This window comes from Anoplopoma fimbria, chromosome 3 (assembly GCF_027596085.1).
Source record: "Anoplopoma fimbria isolate UVic2021 breed Golden Eagle Sablefish chromosome 3, Afim_UVic_2022, whole genome shotgun sequence".
Classification (NCBI taxonomy): Eukaryota; Metazoa; Chordata; class Actinopteri; order Perciformes; family Anoplopomatidae; genus Anoplopoma; species Anoplopoma fimbria.
Genome location: NC_072451.1, coordinates 6,904,432 through 6,923,102, shown reverse-complemented (window position 1 = coordinate 6,923,102; position 18,671 = coordinate 6,904,432). Strand labels below are relative to the sequence as shown.

Here is an 18,671-nt window from a genome sequence, read left to right as displayed (position 1 = left end):
TTTTGTTGTTGATTTCTTGGTTTTCCTTATTCTTATCAATGGTCTAAGGAAAGAGGGATTGTGCATTTTGAGTTATGTAAATAAAGTTAATATGACTAGAAATTATTTAACCTCTATTCAAACAGAAAAGTACTGAATGTGGTACGTTTAAGGCAGAGTTTTCTGGGAGATTTTTTTACGAACTGGGCATTAATTGATGTATATATATTTTTGACACCAATACTTTCTGCGCTAATTCCTGAGTTCACTATATATTGTGATGGTTATATTCATTTTATTGACAATTATAACATATTTATCATGTAGATGGTTGACACATTTATGTCATTTTGCTATTAAGAATAATCAAAGCCAGTCAAAAACATCCAATTACATTTTTTTTATTGTGTTTCAAACACACAAACTGGCAGCTGAAAACTCTTCTGCTCATATGTGGAACAGTCATAGTTTCAAAACTGCCTGTTGTTCATTAAAAGTGCGATTACTTTTAATTTAACGTGTAAAAATTACAGCAATGTTACTTTCAAACAAGAAGCTTGGAGTAAAGCTTGGACTTACAAATGTGTAGATGATGAATCAAGATACTGTGCTTGAGAGAAAAAGCAGGTTGTGAATAACACGGGCATTAATAACATTTAAAATGTTAATTCTCAAAATAAATGTATTATGTCCATTTACTTTATGTCCTGGCCTCATGTGTGGTATATCTGCGAAAATGCATTTTGATTAACAATAATGCCAGTATCTTTTTCTTACCCTTAGTTTTTGATTCTCAACCATCCCAGCCAGCAAGAAATATTCACCCATGTGACTCCAATTTTGCCAATAGGATTATATACGGCTTGACTTTACAAACTAAATTTGGCCCGATTAGGCAGTATGCTGTGTCTTTACCGGTTCTGAGTCGGTCCTTCATTGGCACGCTACCAGAAATTCAATAAACCCCCTCCCTTCAGAATCTGCTGCTTTATAATGCTAATATTAATGAGTCACAGCTCCCTAAAAACACATCCTTAATCTAGCTCTTGATGACTTCAATAAAATATTCTTCACAAATGTTTCAGAATTACTGTTAATGGTTTTGTTACAAAAGTTTGGATTAAGTAACGAGAGAGCAGGACCATCATTTTTCTTTTATTAAAAAGTTATAGGTTTTTTTTCTGTCTGTAAATATAATATTTCAGTTATTGTTGTTTTTTCTACTGTTTTTTTTTTTTTTTTTTACTTTTTTTTTTTTTTTTCATTTTTCATTTTTTATCTTGTCTTCTTCTACTATGTCTCTTGTGTGCACTTTACTCTACGCTGCTGTAAGCCTGCAAATTTCCCCGCTGCGGGACTAATAAAGGATTATCTTATCTTATCTTAAAAAATATTGAATAAATTTTCCTTTACATCTACACAAGACGTGTACATTTATTGTACAAATCCTTCGAAATTTTGCTAAATGGCTAAAACTTAGGCATGCATGTCAGTATAATAATAGGCCTTACACATGCTTTGTTCACATTTGTCAAGAAAAATGCTTCTTACATCTAACACAATCTGTTCCTCATTTGTATCAATGCACTTTTTAATTAAAGTGTTGTTTCTCTCATTATGTGGTGTCTTTGTGCCGACAGCCTCTAGCAAACAAAATGTTGTATCAGGCAGAACGAGATGGGAGGATGAAGTTCCTGTAGATCCTCTTCAGTCATCGCATTCAATCTGAAGTTTTCCTCTTCCTCTCAATAATATTTTAAAATAGCGCAGGAAGCTAGTGCGAAAATCGGAGAACTTGTTGGTATTCTAGGTCAGCTGCAGCTGGCTGATTTGAGAAACTATATTCTATTTATAAATGTGCATCTGAATTGATAAAGTCTACTCTCCTTGTCTGTTTTCCGTGTATAGATTGGCTGCAAGGTGGTCGTGACCTTGTTCTTGTACTTTCTGGCGACAAACTACTACTGGATCCTGGTGGAGGGTCTGTACCTTCACAGCCTCATCTTCATGACCTTCTTCTCAGACAGAAAGTATCTGTGGGGATTTACTCTGATTGGATGGGGTGAGTTCTGCTTCACTTATGTTCTACTTGACCGTGATTAGATTATGATTAGAGGAATCACCATGCAAATGAAATCATTAAATATGTAAGTTAATTTTTGATGGCCTAATTTGTCAAAAAATCATGGGAGCTGCTGTCAAATCTCTGACATTGTTTTAATACGTAGCTGAGGACAATGGAAAATGACTCGTGTTTTAAAACACTGCATGATTATGGGCTTTACAGTTCCTGCATTGTACACACTGTGCGTATAAATTACGTAAGCACAGCGCATACAATGTGGATGCTGTGCTCCCCGGGCTCTACCCATACGAACAAATTATGGATTAATCGACAGTATTTCCAATAGTGATGGTTATAACTTGAATTTAAAAAAATAAATCTATTTTTCAGGAGTGCCAGCTATGGTTGTGACAGTTTGGGCAACTATGAGAGCCACGTTTGCAGACACAGAGTAAGTGATCTGCATGAGTAATATAAACATTATGCTTGGTAAACTTAAATAGAGATAAAGTAAATTGTATACGTTTGGAGAAGATAACATATATGATCAGATGTGGTATCCTTTAACAAATATGCATATTCACATAAGGATGTAACATTAGCAGCATTTCACACATGACTTGCTGTATAAACAGCCTGAAAACATCAGCGTTCTTCACAGTTCCTGATTGCAAAACATGCAAGGAACCTTGTTCATGAGCTGTAGCAAAGCTTGTGGAAAGGTATGAAAGCTAAAAAGAATTCAAGTGGATTCACCTTCAGAGAAAACTGCCTCTAACCAACTTGGCAGGCCCTCAACCCCCTTCTTACTGGCTCTAACTGTAGTCTCCACATTGGTCCTGCACCACAGTCGAACGTCGAAGACTCTGGAGCTGAGAGCTTATGATTTAGCTGCAATCCATAAGCGGTCCAGTGGAGAGCAGCTACATTCTAAGCTCTTTTTGGGCAAGAAAACAAACCAAGCATGATAGTAACCACAGCTCACGGCATGTACATTCAGCAGTAAGAAGTAAAGGTTGGCGTTTAACTAAAAATCTAATCAATCGACAGCAGATGCCACTAAATACTGACCCACTATCAACACTTATTGCCCACCGATCTGTGAATTCACAGCTGAAGGCCACAGAAATATGAAAAAAAAAGCACAGAGGGGATGAGTTAGTAGCTACAGCCCTGGCTGATGACATGTAAGAGTTTAACATCTTCAAAAAGGCCCCCCAAAAAATAATAATTCTAAATCCTATCGTTTGTGCATCGACGGCAGTGATCATTAGTGTTAAACTGAGGGATCTTGGATCATCACATCTTGAGACTTTATCTTTACTTATCTCATGCTGATCCCTGTTATGTTGTTGTTTATCTACTGCAGGTGTTGGGACTTAAGTGCAGGCAATTTGAAATGGATTTATCAAGTGCCTATCCTAGCGGCTATAGTGGTAAGTACACGCTGACTGCTTGCAGTTTTTCCCCGCTGAGTGTGAAATAACAGTGTTTCACGGCACCTGTGGCATTACAGTAGTTGGATAACACATTATTATGTTTGCACTTGCACTTACTGACATCATTATGTTTCCATTTGTGTCTTCAGGTTAACTTTATGTTATTTCTGAACATCATCAGAGTCTTGGCGACTAAACTGCGAGAAACAAATGCCGGGAGGTGTGACACGAGACAGCAGTACAGGTACAGAGTTACACATATTGTGCAAATGTCTGGTTTTCGTTTCTGAACCTCACTAGACTGGTTGCTCCTCTTCAGTTATCGAATAATCATTTTGGGGTTTGCATCACTGCAGCGTGATAAAACCATGAATGTATTAACTCTGATTGCATTTGCATTATGAGACAAGAAACTTTGATTATTATCACTAACAGTTAGTTAACAAGATATTTTTTTATCTAACAGGGTTCAGTCTATAAAATGTTGAATGAAATTAAAAATCACAATTTCAGAGGTGACGTCTTCAGATTTTTTGCTTTGTCTCAACACTAGACAGGAAGTTGTTTTTTTTAGCTCTGTGATGTGCAGAATGTTTGGCAAACTACTGTGTACTCTTTTTGTTAAGATGAATGAAATGTTTCTGTCACAGAAAACTGTTGAAGTCCACGTTGGTGCTAATGCCGCTCTTTGGGGTCCACTACATCATATTCCATGCCATGCCCTATACAGAGGTGTCTGGAGTTCCCTGGCTGATACAGATGCACTATGAGATGCTGTTCAACTCCTTCCAGGTAAATCTGCTGCATTCCTAGAAATGCCGGAAATGCTAATTTAGCTGAGGCTCCAAATAAATATTAATGTGTCCTTTCCAACTTGAACAAATCTGATGATCTGATCAGGATTTTACAAGCCCGCTGGGTTAATGTGTCTTAATCACAGAAAAGACCTCCAACGTCACAAGAAAACACTGGAGGGGATCAGTTACCTTATGTCCAATAGTTGCTAATTGTTAAAATATTTAATTGTTGTTAGATCTTAATGAAGTTAAAGAGGAATAAAGGAATAGCTGATGATTTAATGTACCGTACTAAATATAAAATTATACAGCTTAAATGTCATGTTGAGTGCACATTTAAAACAAATATTTTCCTACTCTTTTCCAGGGATTCTTGGTTGCAATTATATACTGCTTTTGCAATGGGGAGGTAAGAATTCAGTTTTGCATTTTACACCAAAACTCCTGCATGATATTTAAGCTCTTACATTGCTAAATAAGATATTTTCTTCCCAGGTGCAAGCTGAGATCAAAAAGTCCTGGAGCAGGAGAACTCTGGCCCTTGACTTCAAAAGAAAAGCTCGGAGCGGCAGCAACACTTACAGCTATGGACCAATGGTATCACACACCAGTGTTACCAACGTTACAGCGAGGGGACCACTGGCCCTCCACCTAACCACGAGGCTGGGGCCGGTACCTGTAAACGGCCACAGGAACCTCCCCGGTTACGTGAAGAACGGCTCCGTCTCCGAGAACTCAATGCCCTCATCAGGACAGGAGCTTCACATTCCTGATGAGGAGCATTCGGCTCATACACGGCCCTGCGAGAACGAGAAACCCTCACCTGTGGTGGAGGAGGAGAGGGAGACAGTCATGTGACCTCCAGGACGCCGTGTATAGGGTTGAATACTGGAGGGAAAAAATAAATCACGAAAAACAGTCTCAGGATGGTCTGAAGGGGATGGCTGCATGCATCAATACTGCCAGTTTATTCTCCTGTGAATTAAGCCAGAACATTACCAACAGATGAGACTCAAGGCAAAAAGGGTGTATCACTTTCGTGAGCTGGGCCATCTTTACCTGATGGATGATGACCCTCGCTGTTGTAGCAAAAACACTCTCAACTCCTTCACCAACCACCTGCCACAGTGAATGTGTAAAAGGATGAAACAGACTGCCGTTTTTTTTTTTCTTTTCCACTGCCATAACTGTTGTTATCTTGTTTTCTGTTTACTATTTTTTGGTAAATGTCTTGTGCTCAGCTTTTGTGCATAAATCAAACTGGGGTTAGTTACGGTAGTTGCCAGGAACAGCCTTAATCACCTATGTAAAGCCAGGTGGATTTTGAGTGCTCTTAGTGACACATGGGTGGGCAATTTCTTCAGAAAGATTATGGGTTTAAGTCAGCATGGGTAGACTAAGTGTAGGTTTAGCTTCAGCAAATAATCAATGTTACTGTTTTGAGGCATCTGTTCATGCTTTCTGGCATGGTATCTCATTTTGTTATGCATTGACTTAAATCCACTGCAGTGTAAAAGGGAAGGTACTCAGGTAATTGAAGTCCTCTGTTGTTGCTCATCTATTTTTATACCATAGTAGTTTTAGCATGGTCAACATTTATCTGAGGGTGTTGCTATGTAATAAGGCTGTGCTCTTTTTTTTTTTTTTTTTTTTCAAAATGTTGTACAGTTTCTGCTGTTTAGAAAAACCCAGTATTCACCTCTCTAATTACAACAGATTCCAAACGAGTTCAAACGAATGTTTCATATCCAAATTTTCTGTAGAGAATGATGCAAAAGCTGGAATATTTCTTTGAAGACTGTCTTTGAAGACAGTCTCCCTTTGCGTTAGTTGAGGTAAAGAAGAACTTTATGGAAATATGACAAAAATAGTATCATATGTTCCCACACAGTTTTCAAAGGAAGAGACCCCATTTAAAAACACACTGGGTGCAGGAAACTGTCATATATTCCAGTGGAATGTCAATGAAATGAGGATTCCACAAAAATCTCATATTCAGATGGAGTTCAAAGATTGACCTTTGTGGTGGATATGAAGAAAACCCCAGAAATGAATAACAGTCATTATAACAAATGGTTCAGTGTTATGCTGCTTTTTTATGTGTATATACAAGTCACAATGTTTACAAAGATCAGAAATACATTCTAATTGTGAGCTAATAGTGTTCATGTGTATGAATATGTTATAAAGCTATGATTCAATGTTTTATTTTTTTTCATGTGTTTGTTTACGGAATGTTTGCAATATTTAGTTATGTATATAGTCCAAAACAAAACAGGTAAATATATTTACAGGTGACGGAGGGCATTTAAACTAGCATTTAATGAAGCATTCCTCAAGACATTTTAAACTCTGTAACTTGTGAGATACCGGCATGGATTGCAGGTTGGTTGACATTTTCTTTTATCTGATACCAAAGAGAAAAAGCATGATACCCTGCCAGAGAAGAGGATATTTTGCAGCATTTCTTTGTATTTTCATCCACAAACTTGTTTACAGTAGCCAAAAAGTCTTGAAAGCCGTGAAATCAACCTCTTTCTCCTAACAAAATATATATTTGCTACTGGCTATTGTCGAGATAAAAGTGTTGAAATACAGCACCCACACAGATTGAAGGTTGTTTTTTTTTTGTAGTTTTTTTAAACTCAGTTTCATGTAAAGAACACTGGGGCAAATGAGAAAGCCATTCACAACACTCAGTCGCTTAGCAACAAGGGACCAAGATCATATATATTATAGGCCGTTTTGTTGTTCTACTTGGATTGTTTGACTTAACTTGGTCTCAAGTGCTAAATTAGTCACTGTTTGGTTTGGACCAATGTGTTTGATGGAGTTGCGCTTATGTTAAATCATTAACCCACATTCCTTTATGTTCAACCATTTAATGGTAAGATCTCTTATCCTTCCTGCTATTGTGTTCTTTTGGAGACTTCACACTGACAGAATCAAGCTCCCAATTCCCTGATGCCCAGTTTTTCTTCACCTGACCCCAGATCCGTTAAGATGGTGCTTTTACTCAGTTTTGAAAGGTTTAAGTCTGGTCTGTTCCAGTTTGTACAAGTCAATCCAGCAGATTTATACTGCATCTAAAGGAGCAGATAGCACTAGAGGTAATTCCTATTTTTGCTAAATAAATCAGACAACTTTGCGAATTATTATTATTATTATTATTATTATTATTATTATTATTATTATCATCTAGACTGCATACCTGTAACCTGTTTTTAAAGACTGAAACAACTGAATTTTAAATAAGAGATAAGGACATTGTAGATAATTACTGAGAGATGTTTTTTGGGTGGTATAACATATTGATGGATTGGGTCTTTTAATGGCCTTTATTGGCTATTTATTCCATTTATCACAACTCTGTTCAATTCAATCTGGCTTTCCACTAATTGTCCCTTGGCAAGTACACATTATGTTCCTTTTGTTACAGACTGATATTACTAAAAGGCGGCTGGTGTCAGAACATAAAATATTCCATTAAAAAAATCCTTAAAAATTATATTTGTGCACTTTAATACCCTATAATACAGTATTTTCTCTGATTGTATCATGTTCAATGATTGTGTTTTGGAATCAAGTGTACAAGGCCAATAATCATAGAGCTAATGTTGTAATTTGTTGTTTTCAAATACCTCTCATTGAAGTATAAAATGTGTTTGGTTGTCTTTTATTTATCTCGAAATGTACTCAGTGAAGTCGGCATTGGTCTTCATGCTTTAGATACAGTATGTGAGCAGTGTTTGCTAAGACGTGTCTCGCCTTCTCATCACTCTATAGTGATTTAGGTACGTTGTAGATATAAGTGTAAACTTGGAATAAAATAAGAATATGTTTTCTGGTCTATAATGTTCAGTGAATTGTGAATAAATCTGTAATTTTACTGTACTGATATTCTTGCAACTTTCTTTATTCTTATGTATACAAATGAAACATTTTCTTATACATATATATATATTTTTTTTTGTTTGTTTATTTCAAATATTATATACAAATTTCATTTTAGAAAAAAAGGTGCACAAAAAACTTGCAGTGAAAAATATGAATTGATCTTTTTCGGTCTTTGTCTGTAGAAGGCAGAGTTCACTTTTGAGCTTTCTTGGCTCCCCCTTTAGCCCCCGCTTTGCCTCCTTTATCTCCTTTGCCTCCTTTCTCCCCTTTGTCACCCTTCTCTCCAGATTTCTTCCCTTTCCCTTCACCAGCTTCTTTATTGGATGCTCCTTTTTCACCCTTCTTTGTTGGCGCATCCTTTTCATCTCCTTTCCCTTGTTTGGCACCCTTGCCCTCTTTCTTGCCCTCCTTGGTCTTCTTCTCTCCTTTGTCAGCATCCACTTTACCAGAGACTGTTGTCACCTCCTCTTTCTCTTCTGCCTTTGCAGCTGCAGGAAAAAACAGAAATAAAAAAAGGTTTTAAAATAACAGGCGAAGGCTTCATGGCAGCATCGGGTATCATCAAGGTCCTGCCTGTGCTAATTGGAAGAGAGGATTTAATCCAGCAGGATGCTGGGCTAAGTAGGTTGCATGTAATGATAAAGGCACATCTGCTTCTATCCTTGCCAATAAGCATGGTCTATTTATTAATTTAATTGGGTTTGAGGTTCTTTCTGAATGAGAATTAGAGATCAAAAGGACGTACACAGCTAACAAAGTTAGTGAGGATGAATATTTTCTTAAAGTGACAAGCTTGAGATTGGAAAGTTACATTTAAGAACAATTACATATATATTAACAATATACTCATCTGGACTTAAAGGAGTCATTTGACATTTAGTCGCTTTCTTGTTGTGAGTGAGATGAGTTATTACTCTCATGTCGGTGTGTTAAATATGAAGCTACCTCTAGCAGACGATTAGTTTAGCGTAGTTTAGCATTAAGACATTAAATGGGAAAACAGCTAATCTAGCTCTGTCCTAAAATTATAAAATCTGCCTACCAACGCCTCTAAAGCTTATTGACATGTTCCATCTCATTTGTTGATTTGGTACAGAAGTGTTAAGATGACTAGTTGCAGTATCAAGGGGATTATGTGAGAGAACTAGTGGAGACTTTACAGTGACGACAAGACTTCAGGAGGTAACATTTGGCCCAGAAATAGTGCAGCCCATAACCTCCTGTAAAACCGCAATCAGTGTTTTTTACACAGATTTTGTTACCTTCATACAGAGCACGGCTAGCTTTTCAGTCCTGTTTCCAGTCTTTGTGCTAAGCTAAGTTAACTGGCTACTGGCTGTAGTTACACATTTAACAGACATATGAGAATTGCATTAAGTTTCTTTACATCAAACTTTTTGAAAGAAAGCAATTAAGCATATTCCCAAAATATAAAAACTCTTGCTTTAAGTTCTCCATGACTGACACTATATTTTCTCTGTAGCAATTATCCCTAAGCCTGTCAGATAATGCTCATAGAATTATACATGTGACTTAAAGATAATGTTGAAACAGGTTGCCTGCATGTTGATATACATGTTCAAAAGCTGTTAAACTTTACATGCAAAGCAGACTCTCCAGCTTCTTCTTTTTATTCATCTAAGTGTAATTTCTTTTTTTGTTTGTTTTAGATTTGTTTAGTTTTTTTCATGAATAATAAGTCGTCTTTGGAATAAAAATAAAGGTTTCCAATGCTACCACTGGTTTGCTGAAAAATAAAAAAAACTTTAAAGGCATTTTCAATTCATTTTTGCAGCATTCAAACCCAAGATTTCCCTTAAAACCATTGTTCCACAAGAAAGAAGCACCCTCAAAATAAATTGGACAATAAGCTTACAGACCCCCTCAGGCAAGAGTGAACACAATACTTTGGATATAGATCAACAAGAAACATTGGGATGATTTTACACTTCAGCAAATACTGTTTAAAACTGTAAAAAAAAAAAAAAAAAAAAAAGCAGCACAATCTCAAGTTGGGGCAAAATGTGGCTTTTTAGTTTTTTTTCCTGTAGCAAAGCAAACATTTTCCCAGCACTCTCTACTGCTGCACAGACACTGGATACACAAACGCAGGCCAAGAAACCAAATGACAAACAAACAACACATGTCAAAAGTTGCTGGAGGGGGTCAGAGTAAACCTGAAGTTTTTTTGGCCCTTTGTTTTACTGTGTCGGGTGAATCGAGCTGACTTAAAACAATCAACCGACCATCAGAATGTTTGAGAATAGATTTCTTTGTGTCTTGTGCTTTTATCCCCTCATGCATATCTCTTCCACTCATCGGCTCCTTCATGTTGCCTCGTTTTACTTTTTGTTTATTTCTATAGCCGTCTCATTTAGACAATGCTTATGATGCATCAGTGGGTTAAAGCCTGGTGATGGCTAAATGAAGAGCTGTAATTAAATACAAGAATTAGAAACCCAGACATGTTCCACATTGTTCCAATTTTGGTCAAACTTTGAGCGCTGGTGCATGAGTCCTGTTGTTTACACACTGTGCATGATAGTGGAAAAAGTAAAGGTTAACATGGCCCTCTACAAAAGGACTCTGCCCTCACACCTCCACTAAATGTCAAAAGTTCAGCTCAGATACAACTTGTAGAATTTTTCATAACATTTGAGGGCACATGGCATTGTGACATTTCCAAAGAAATCACAGTTCAACTTGTAAATGTAACCTCAGAAGTGGTGTTTCTGCTAGCAACAAACCGACGTACTGATATCACAAATATTGCCTGTTGTATTCATATAAGTTTTCCCTCCTGAGAAACAAAGCAGGAGTTGTAACCCGACCAAATTCCTATTTCGCAAGTCCGTCACTCATCAGTCGGCGTGCTGTGAACCTCGAACGACCTTTTTCCTCGCTGTCCGTTCAGAGCTGTATAGTGGACAGATGTGTGAGAAATGCGTTTGACTTGTTAACAACAACAGCTGCAGCTGTTTGGTGACACTGAGAACTTTGTCATCAGCTACTTGAAATCAATCACTTTGTACTGTGGAAGCAGCACGTCTGGCGAGAGTTGAAGGCACATTAGGAGGGATTGATCCACAGCTCTGTCTTTTCAGACTCTGTATTTTATTAAATGTTTGTGTGAGTGCTTGTGAGGGAGCTGGAGACAGAGGGATGAAAGGTAGAGACGAAGCCTGTGTTTCTTCCTTATCTTTCTTTCCAGTGTGTAACTTGCAGCAGATATTGGCTGTGAAACTGGAAAGCTTTTCGTTTTCTCATATTTCTCAGATGCTTTTAACAGCTCGATAAGAATGCGGAAGAGAAACTCCCATATTCTCTTTTCTAGAGAATTGGAGAGATTTTTTTCTGCGAACACTTGAACAGATTGTACAAGCTGCTGCTTTGTGAAAAACTCACTCCTTCACACATTACAACAACGAGTGGGCATGCATTTCTAACATTTTATTACTTGCTAAGTTATATTTAGTGACGTTCCAACTGATTGCTCTGAATCTCCTGAGATCTTATTCGGCACAGTTATCATACAAGACAAACTTATTGACAGCTCAATGCTTTCTCTTTCATAATGAATTAAACAAGAACCAATGAATGTATTTGTGCACATGAATGCATTTATAATCGCGAGGTTAGTACTACCCTGAGCCTTCCTCGTAGCACTTATTGCATTCGTATTAGTTTGTTGCACTTATTGTTTTCGTAGTAATTTGCTTCTGCACTGTACTTTTGCTCTGGTTTATGCTCTTAGATGCTTGTTTAAGAAAGGAGATGCACTTATGACTTCTGGTGACTAGTAGTTCTCTTGAATACCTATGTTGAATACACTTATTGTAAGTCGCTTTGGATAAAAGCGTCTGCTAAATGACTGTAATGTAATGCAATGTAATGTATTCTTGCTTTGCATAATCAAGCCCTCATTCAAAAAAAAAGGTTCTATTAGGGATTTCAATTCATTCAAAATTTGTTAAGAAGTTCATCGACACTACATTCACTCTATATTCTCTGTATGCAGTCATTTTGTTTGTCAGATATTATTGCATATTTCATTTCAGTGTCTCCAAAACATGACATAGTCACTGGGGGAAAAGCAGATATTTGCATATTTGCTTTACATTTATACAACCCTCCGCCTTAGTAAATCCAGAAGCAAACTTTACACAATGGTTAGTTTGAAGTTCATATGAGAGTAAATAATAAATATGCTAATCCTCTTTATTTGTTATGGCTGCAGTCAGTGTACCTTCCCTTCAGGCCCTCTCCCAGAGCGGTTTTAGTCATATTTTTATGAAAGAGGGTTTACATATTAGATGAACTCTCAAGACAACACAGGAGATTAAAGAGATATTGATGCTCTCACAGTAGCTGTCACCTGAGCCCTCCAACCCCCTATTGCAGATCTTATTTGGCACAGTTATCATACAAGACAAACTTATTGACAGCTCAATGCTTTCTCTTTCATAATGAATTAAACAAGAACCAATGAATGTATTTGTGCACATGAATGCATTTATAATCGCGAAGTTAGGGACAAGACAGGTGTCAGTCCCTATTTGTCACATTTCTTAACCTGAGGAAGCCACAGCTAACATCTAAGATGGCTTAGATATACACACAAGGCAATGCACCGAATTCCAGAGGGAGCGCAAGAGAGAGAGAAACCAGGAAATTTAATTACAGATGAGATCAGTGTTCTTGACATTAAGGATCATATTGAATTTACACTCACGGGAGATAGTGGAAATGATTTGCTTCGTTCAAAACTAACCTTAGTAGAGCAAACAGGCAGGTAGAAACAGAAACAACTGCTCATTTTTCTGTCGCTCAAAGTTATTTAAAGTCATATGCTTTCGACATTGTCATGCAAATATGCACGAAGCAAATAATTATATCATATTGAAAACCTCTCAAAAAAAAGCAGATAACGTCAAAAATTACAAAAGTGTAAACTACAAAAGGCCAGCTGCACAAAATTAATTAAATATGCAAAAGCATCACAATCTGTTTTTGAAGCCATAATAAAAGTCTTATTTTCTACTGCACATAGTTACTGCTGCACCACAAAACAACATGTGAACAATTGTAGGAATACATTTCAAAAGTAATGTGGTAAGCAGTTGAATGAGAGATGCATTTGTATTTGCTTGAATTTCTCTTGCAGCAATAGCCTTGAGGAAGACCACATAGATGGCTGTTGCATGAAGAGGACTTTTAGGGAGACTACCAGTTTGTACTGTGTATTTTGAAATCACTTAGCCAGGAGGAGAGTCTGAAAGAAGATAAGAGCAGAAAAAAGGAGAGGAAAAAATCAGCCTGTCTCTGGCAAGGTGACGGAGCTGGGTTGCTCCTCGCTGACCCTAACTGCTGAGGGCTGGCTGTTAGCACTTTGAGTTTGGACCTGCTCAGAGACTGTCTCTACTGCAGAAGCACCTGGGGCGGCTGGAAGAAAAACAGTGAGGAAGAGAAGAGAAGAGAAGAGAAGAGAAGAGAAGAGAAGAGAAGAGAAGAGAAGAGAAGAGAAGAGGAAATTTACTACAACAGACCATAAAACAGAGCAGAAGAATTGAAGCAAGTGCAGCAAGTTTTGTGAGGTGAATAGAGGAGACAGTAACAATTCAAGAAATGAAACTGCCCTAGGAAAGATGTGTAAAAATACAGCTGTCCTGGTATCCAGGGCTGACTGGCCATCTGGCAGGCCGGGCACTTTCCCAGTGGACCAACATGCCTTTTGGGCCGACGCAACTGTATATTTTTGTCCGACTGGCCCATAAAACAGGTAAATCTGCTCATTATTTTTGACACTGGGCTGGTGATGATTATAGTGCAACGTGGATATCTGTTTGCATTAGTCCCGCCCCCACATTCTCTATGAATATGTGTTCTCACTCAGCTGAGACGTCGAGTAGAGAGTGAAGAATCTTCTTCAGTGTTTGACAAATATTAGCAAAATCATTGTTGACAAGACCGAGTAAGAATTGCATGGTGGCAGCAACTTGACCATTGCACAGTAAGCATTAAAAATACTTTTTAAAAAGTGTGGCATTTTCCATAAACTCCACACAGACGTTTATTGAGGGGTTAATGAATTAATTAATTTTTTATCTTTATTCACACTATCCGTCATCGTGACACGATTGGTAGGGGAGCTCTAAGACGAGTGGTGTGTGATAGATTGCGATGGGCCAGACTGGGAAAGAATGACCTTAGCCCCATGTCCAACACTGCTGGTAGCCTTAATCATAGAGTGGGACTACAACAGCAAAGAGTGTTGTAAGACCCTGAAAAATAAAGCTCTAGTTCTCCTGCTTTTTAAATGTCGAGGGTTTGTTTTTGTGAAAAGCAATCCCAGACTGGTCTCAGGGGATAAAATGTACTCTATGTGGTTTAGTTCTGTCACAAGACTTCTCATTTTCAAAGATTTAACTCACATTTTTCATTTGGAGCCACCAGCATTTAATGTTACAGTGTGCTGCTTCAGAGTATATTTTTATAACATGAGAAAACAAGCAAACATTTCCAACAAAGAGCTTGTGTATCTCAACTTCCAAATATAACAAAAATAAATATAGTCATATTAAAATGGAAATATATTAATAGGTACTTACATCCTGGGATCTCAGTCAGCTCATTCAGAGGCGGCACTGTCTCTAATGTGTTGGCATATTTTTTGGCTGCCAGTCTTTGCGCGTGCCGTGCCTCTATTTCCTTTTTGGTTCTCGGGATGCGACATTTGAATATACAACATAGGGTGATAACTGAAGAAGGAAGGGGGGAGGAACATGGGTAGTTTATTTGAATAGCACATGACTGTAATTGCAACATAGTATAGGCCAAGACAATTAGGATGGTTTTAAGTGTCACTTACCCAAATTATATATACAGTATATAGTATAACTTTAGTTTTCACTTATCATTTGGAACCATGAACAGACATTCATGGTTCCAAATGATGTGGTGAAACTTTAAATTTCTCAAATTTTGAGACCAACAAAACAAATGGCATTCTTCTCATCTTTAGCACACTAATTATCAGTCATGCTAGCATGGTCATTGTGAGCATATTAGCATGCTGATGTTAACATTCATCTTAAGGCACCGTTGTGCCTCAGTACAGATGCACAGAGCAGTTAGCATGGCTGCAGACTTGTTAAAATACATGTATTGGTGTCGAACCAGAAAACTCAACAGATGTATGTGTCAAAAACTGAGCAAATAAACCAAAACTATCTGCATGGCTTGACATCGGCAGAGGCAAGTGAGAAAATATGTGTTTTCTCACTTTTCCTAATTTGGGTGAACTTTAAGAAAAGTTATCATAACTTTTCTTTGCTTTGTTACAAAATTGATCCATATCAATTTTGACACACTTCTGGAAACACAAATGTGATCTCTGCCTTTCCTGACATAAAATTAGTGTCATTATTGGTAATCACACTGTGCTTGATAATCACACAGTGGGCGCATAATTGCATGCATCCACCTCTTTGGCCTGCGGTTATTTCTCAGGTTTGGGAAGGTGTCAAGAAAGGGATTTCATACTGACCAACTGCTAAAACAAACACGGAAAAGATGGCGATGACCTGCCATAACCGCAGACCCCAGAATACAACAGACTCTGAGGTGATGGGGTCCGGCTTCTTTGGGGGATCTGTGGGCAAAAGCTGTGGGTAAAAAAGAAGAGACACAATTATTATTTCAGTATCTGCGCTTCACAAATAAACCTTCCTTCACAAACGGGTTTTACATCAGAGAAACCTCAAGGAGTGAATAAGATCCTGAAGTAACTCAAGCTTCATCTTCAGGCAATGAAATGTGCCAGAATCTGTGAACGATTTTTCATTCACTTCTCTATCTTTCTGACTTTAAGAAATAAAAAAAGGAATGATAGCCTCTGTTTGAACCTGATATACATAGCACAGTCATATAACAAATAATAAGAATTTGAAGTCATCTAAAAGGCACTTATTCCCTTATTAGTGGTTGTGTCACATAGCCAATAATGTCTTCTTCTTTCAGCTCAATTACATGATATTTTATCATCATACTTTATTGGTATTTATTTAATTTACTATCTATCTAATTATGATGTATGACATTTAACTTAACTGACACTGGCTTTCGAAACAGAAATACTTGAAGTGTTTTGTTTTTCTTCCAAGGCATTGGCAAAATTTTAAATATCAAAAGGTCCAGGTGAAAAGGTCTTTAGCATTTCTTCCAGCAAGAAAACAACAACCCACACGTAATATATTGTTTTTTGTGTCTCTCTCCACCTGAATCTCCCCTTACTCGACACAAAGGGGTGCTTAGGTCTATAATCATGAAACCGTGCCGGCAGATAAGACTTTTGGGGACTTTCCCTTATGGTCACAGATGCCTTTCTGCTGCAAGTTCAGACAATGATGTCCAAAACAAGCTCTTTTTCTTTGGCACTTTAAAAAACCTCTCTCCTGATTTGGGGATTGCGGAACAATAAGTATAAAAACTGTGTGAGTGTGTTTGTGTTAGATTGATGGCTTCACTACTTTTCCGGAGCCAGCAGAGCATCAGTTCCCCGATAGAGGGATTTCTCCCTCCCTACTGTATATTGATTGCTTGATTGGATGATACATGGTTGTTGCTGAAACTCTATACTTTAGTCCATAAACCAACAAGCCATGGATCGGAAAATGGACGCTTATGACATTTGCTGCCTTTATTGATGACACCATCATGTGGTGAAATTGAACAATTTTCTAAGAATAGGCTGAGACGGTGATGTACACACTGCAGGACTGAGGCTCTGAACGAGATATAAAATAATTTCCAGGTTAATGTTGACCAAAATGTATCACAATGAAGGATAGAAGACATTGCATGCACAGTGAAGTATTTTAGTGCCATTCAGGACACCATTTCTTTGAGTTAATGCGAAAGTAAAAGAAGAATCAGCAGATGTGATGATAAGCTTTTCCAACATCTCCTTGTGCTTTCTCTGTTGTGCCATGTGAGTTTCTCAGAACCAGGGCAAACAGACCTGTTGTTTTTGCTGTTTGTCAGACACAATAGGCTTCAGCAAGCCAACGTGCGACATGTGACAGTACAAGCTGTCTTCAGGGCGTCTTTACTGTTTGTCTGCTGAGGAGGACACGAGGGGGGCAAAGAACTTGAACAAAGAAGCTGCAAGAAAAAATTGTCCTGAGTTTACACTCATGTTTGTGCGACTCCCACAGAGGGATTAGCAATGATGGGGATATTTAGCACTGCTCTTAAAGAATTATTTAGAAGAAGAGCGATTATATAATGCTAAGTCCTTTCCTCTGGGGCAATGTCATGGGGCAGGATTAGTGGCTATAAGCCTCAAGTTTTCTTTTGGTGGAACAAACAACACAAACTCAGAAGATTACAGATCTCGAGTTACCTCATGTTAGTCATCATGTACCAAAATTTATGACATATTTTTATTTGTTGGTTGGTTGGTTGGTTAGTTTGATAGTCAATGGCATTATTGAAAATTCATTCTCAAGCAAGTTTTATTACCTCATGTTAGTCATCATGTACCCAAATTTATGACATATTTTTGTTTGTTGGTTAGTTTGATAGTCAATGGCATCATTAAAAATGTATTCTCAAGTAAGTTGTTTTTTTTCCAAGAGGATCCTTTAGGGACTAATCAAGGAAGATTCGTATAGATATAGTATATGGAGGATTAACATCTAAAAATAGGAAAATTAGGTTGCAGGTTTTGGTTATGCCACATGTATTAGTGAAGGAACAATTACAGCTACATTGACTCACAAAAGGATATCATGTACAAAGATATATGCAATTGTACATCATGCCTAGTATTTAGATTATATTTCTTAATGTTTGTAACAAAGTTTTAAAATTTGCTTCTATTTCTTTCTGTAATATACAACCCCAACTACGGATTCATTTTAATATAATAAAGGAATGTTTTGATATTTTTTAATACTCAGTGTACTGTATGGAGAGTAAGATGCCTATTATTCAGGCGCAGAATTATTTTAATAGAAAACATGTATTTCAGCTGTTTTTTCGTAGCCTGATATTCTCTGCAATGTGACCTCCTTCTCGTCAGCCCAAAAGCCCAAAATCAACTTGGCGTACCAGGACTTCGTCATCCTCCTCCTGTTCACACTGATATAAATACATGTGGCTCAGCTATTCATGTAAGATATGATGTATCACATCTCTACATAATGTTCTCTCACGCCTCATTAAGTAATGCAAGAAACCACTCTGGCAACTAAACAACAAGTATGAATTACATAAAGCTACCTTTTTAACAGGCAGAACACCTGCACCCGTCAGCGATAAACCCTCAGGATATACATGAGGGGAACCTGTCGAGGACATGGTGGTGTGTCGGGCTCTTACCTCTGGATCCGGGACCTGGGAGGACACGGAGGACAAGCACTGAGACAGCAGCACGGCTCCCCAGCCCTGCAGTAGGAGCTGAGGTGGACATACAGGCTGATCCCCAACCAT

At 37.7% G+C, this 18,671-nt stretch overlaps 2 protein-coding genes across 2 annotated transcripts in view; one reads left to right on the top strand and one right to left on the bottom strand.

The window, feature by feature from the left end:
* pth1r (parathyroid hormone 1 receptor) overlaps positions 1-5,138 on the top strand; it is a 31,962-nt gene extending 26,824 nt beyond the window's left edge. Inside the window, exons 8-14 of the mRNA XM_054595995.1 lie at positions 1,888-2,041; positions 2,435-2,495; positions 3,414-3,480; positions 3,633-3,727; positions 4,134-4,275; positions 4,648-4,689; positions 4,776-5,138. Coding sequence (XP_054451970.1) covers positions 1,888-2,041; positions 2,435-2,495; positions 3,414-3,480; positions 3,633-3,727; positions 4,134-4,275; positions 4,648-4,689; positions 4,776-5,138 — 924 coding nt within the window. The remainder of the gene's footprint in view (positions 1-1,887; positions 2,042-2,434; positions 2,496-3,413; positions 3,481-3,632; positions 3,728-4,133; positions 4,276-4,647; positions 4,690-4,775) is intronic.
* A 3,231-nt stretch (positions 5,139-8,369) lies between these two features.
* Positions 8,370-18,671, bottom strand: tmie (transmembrane inner ear). Its single transcript, XM_054595994.1, has 4 exons — positions 18,561-18,671; positions 15,724-15,841; positions 14,786-14,935; positions 8,370-8,665 (listed from the first exon to the last, which is right to left on the bottom strand). The coding sequence occupies exons 1-4, from the start codon at positions 18,669-18,671 to the stop codon at positions 8,370-8,372; spliced, it is 675 nt and encodes a 224-aa protein (XP_054451969.1).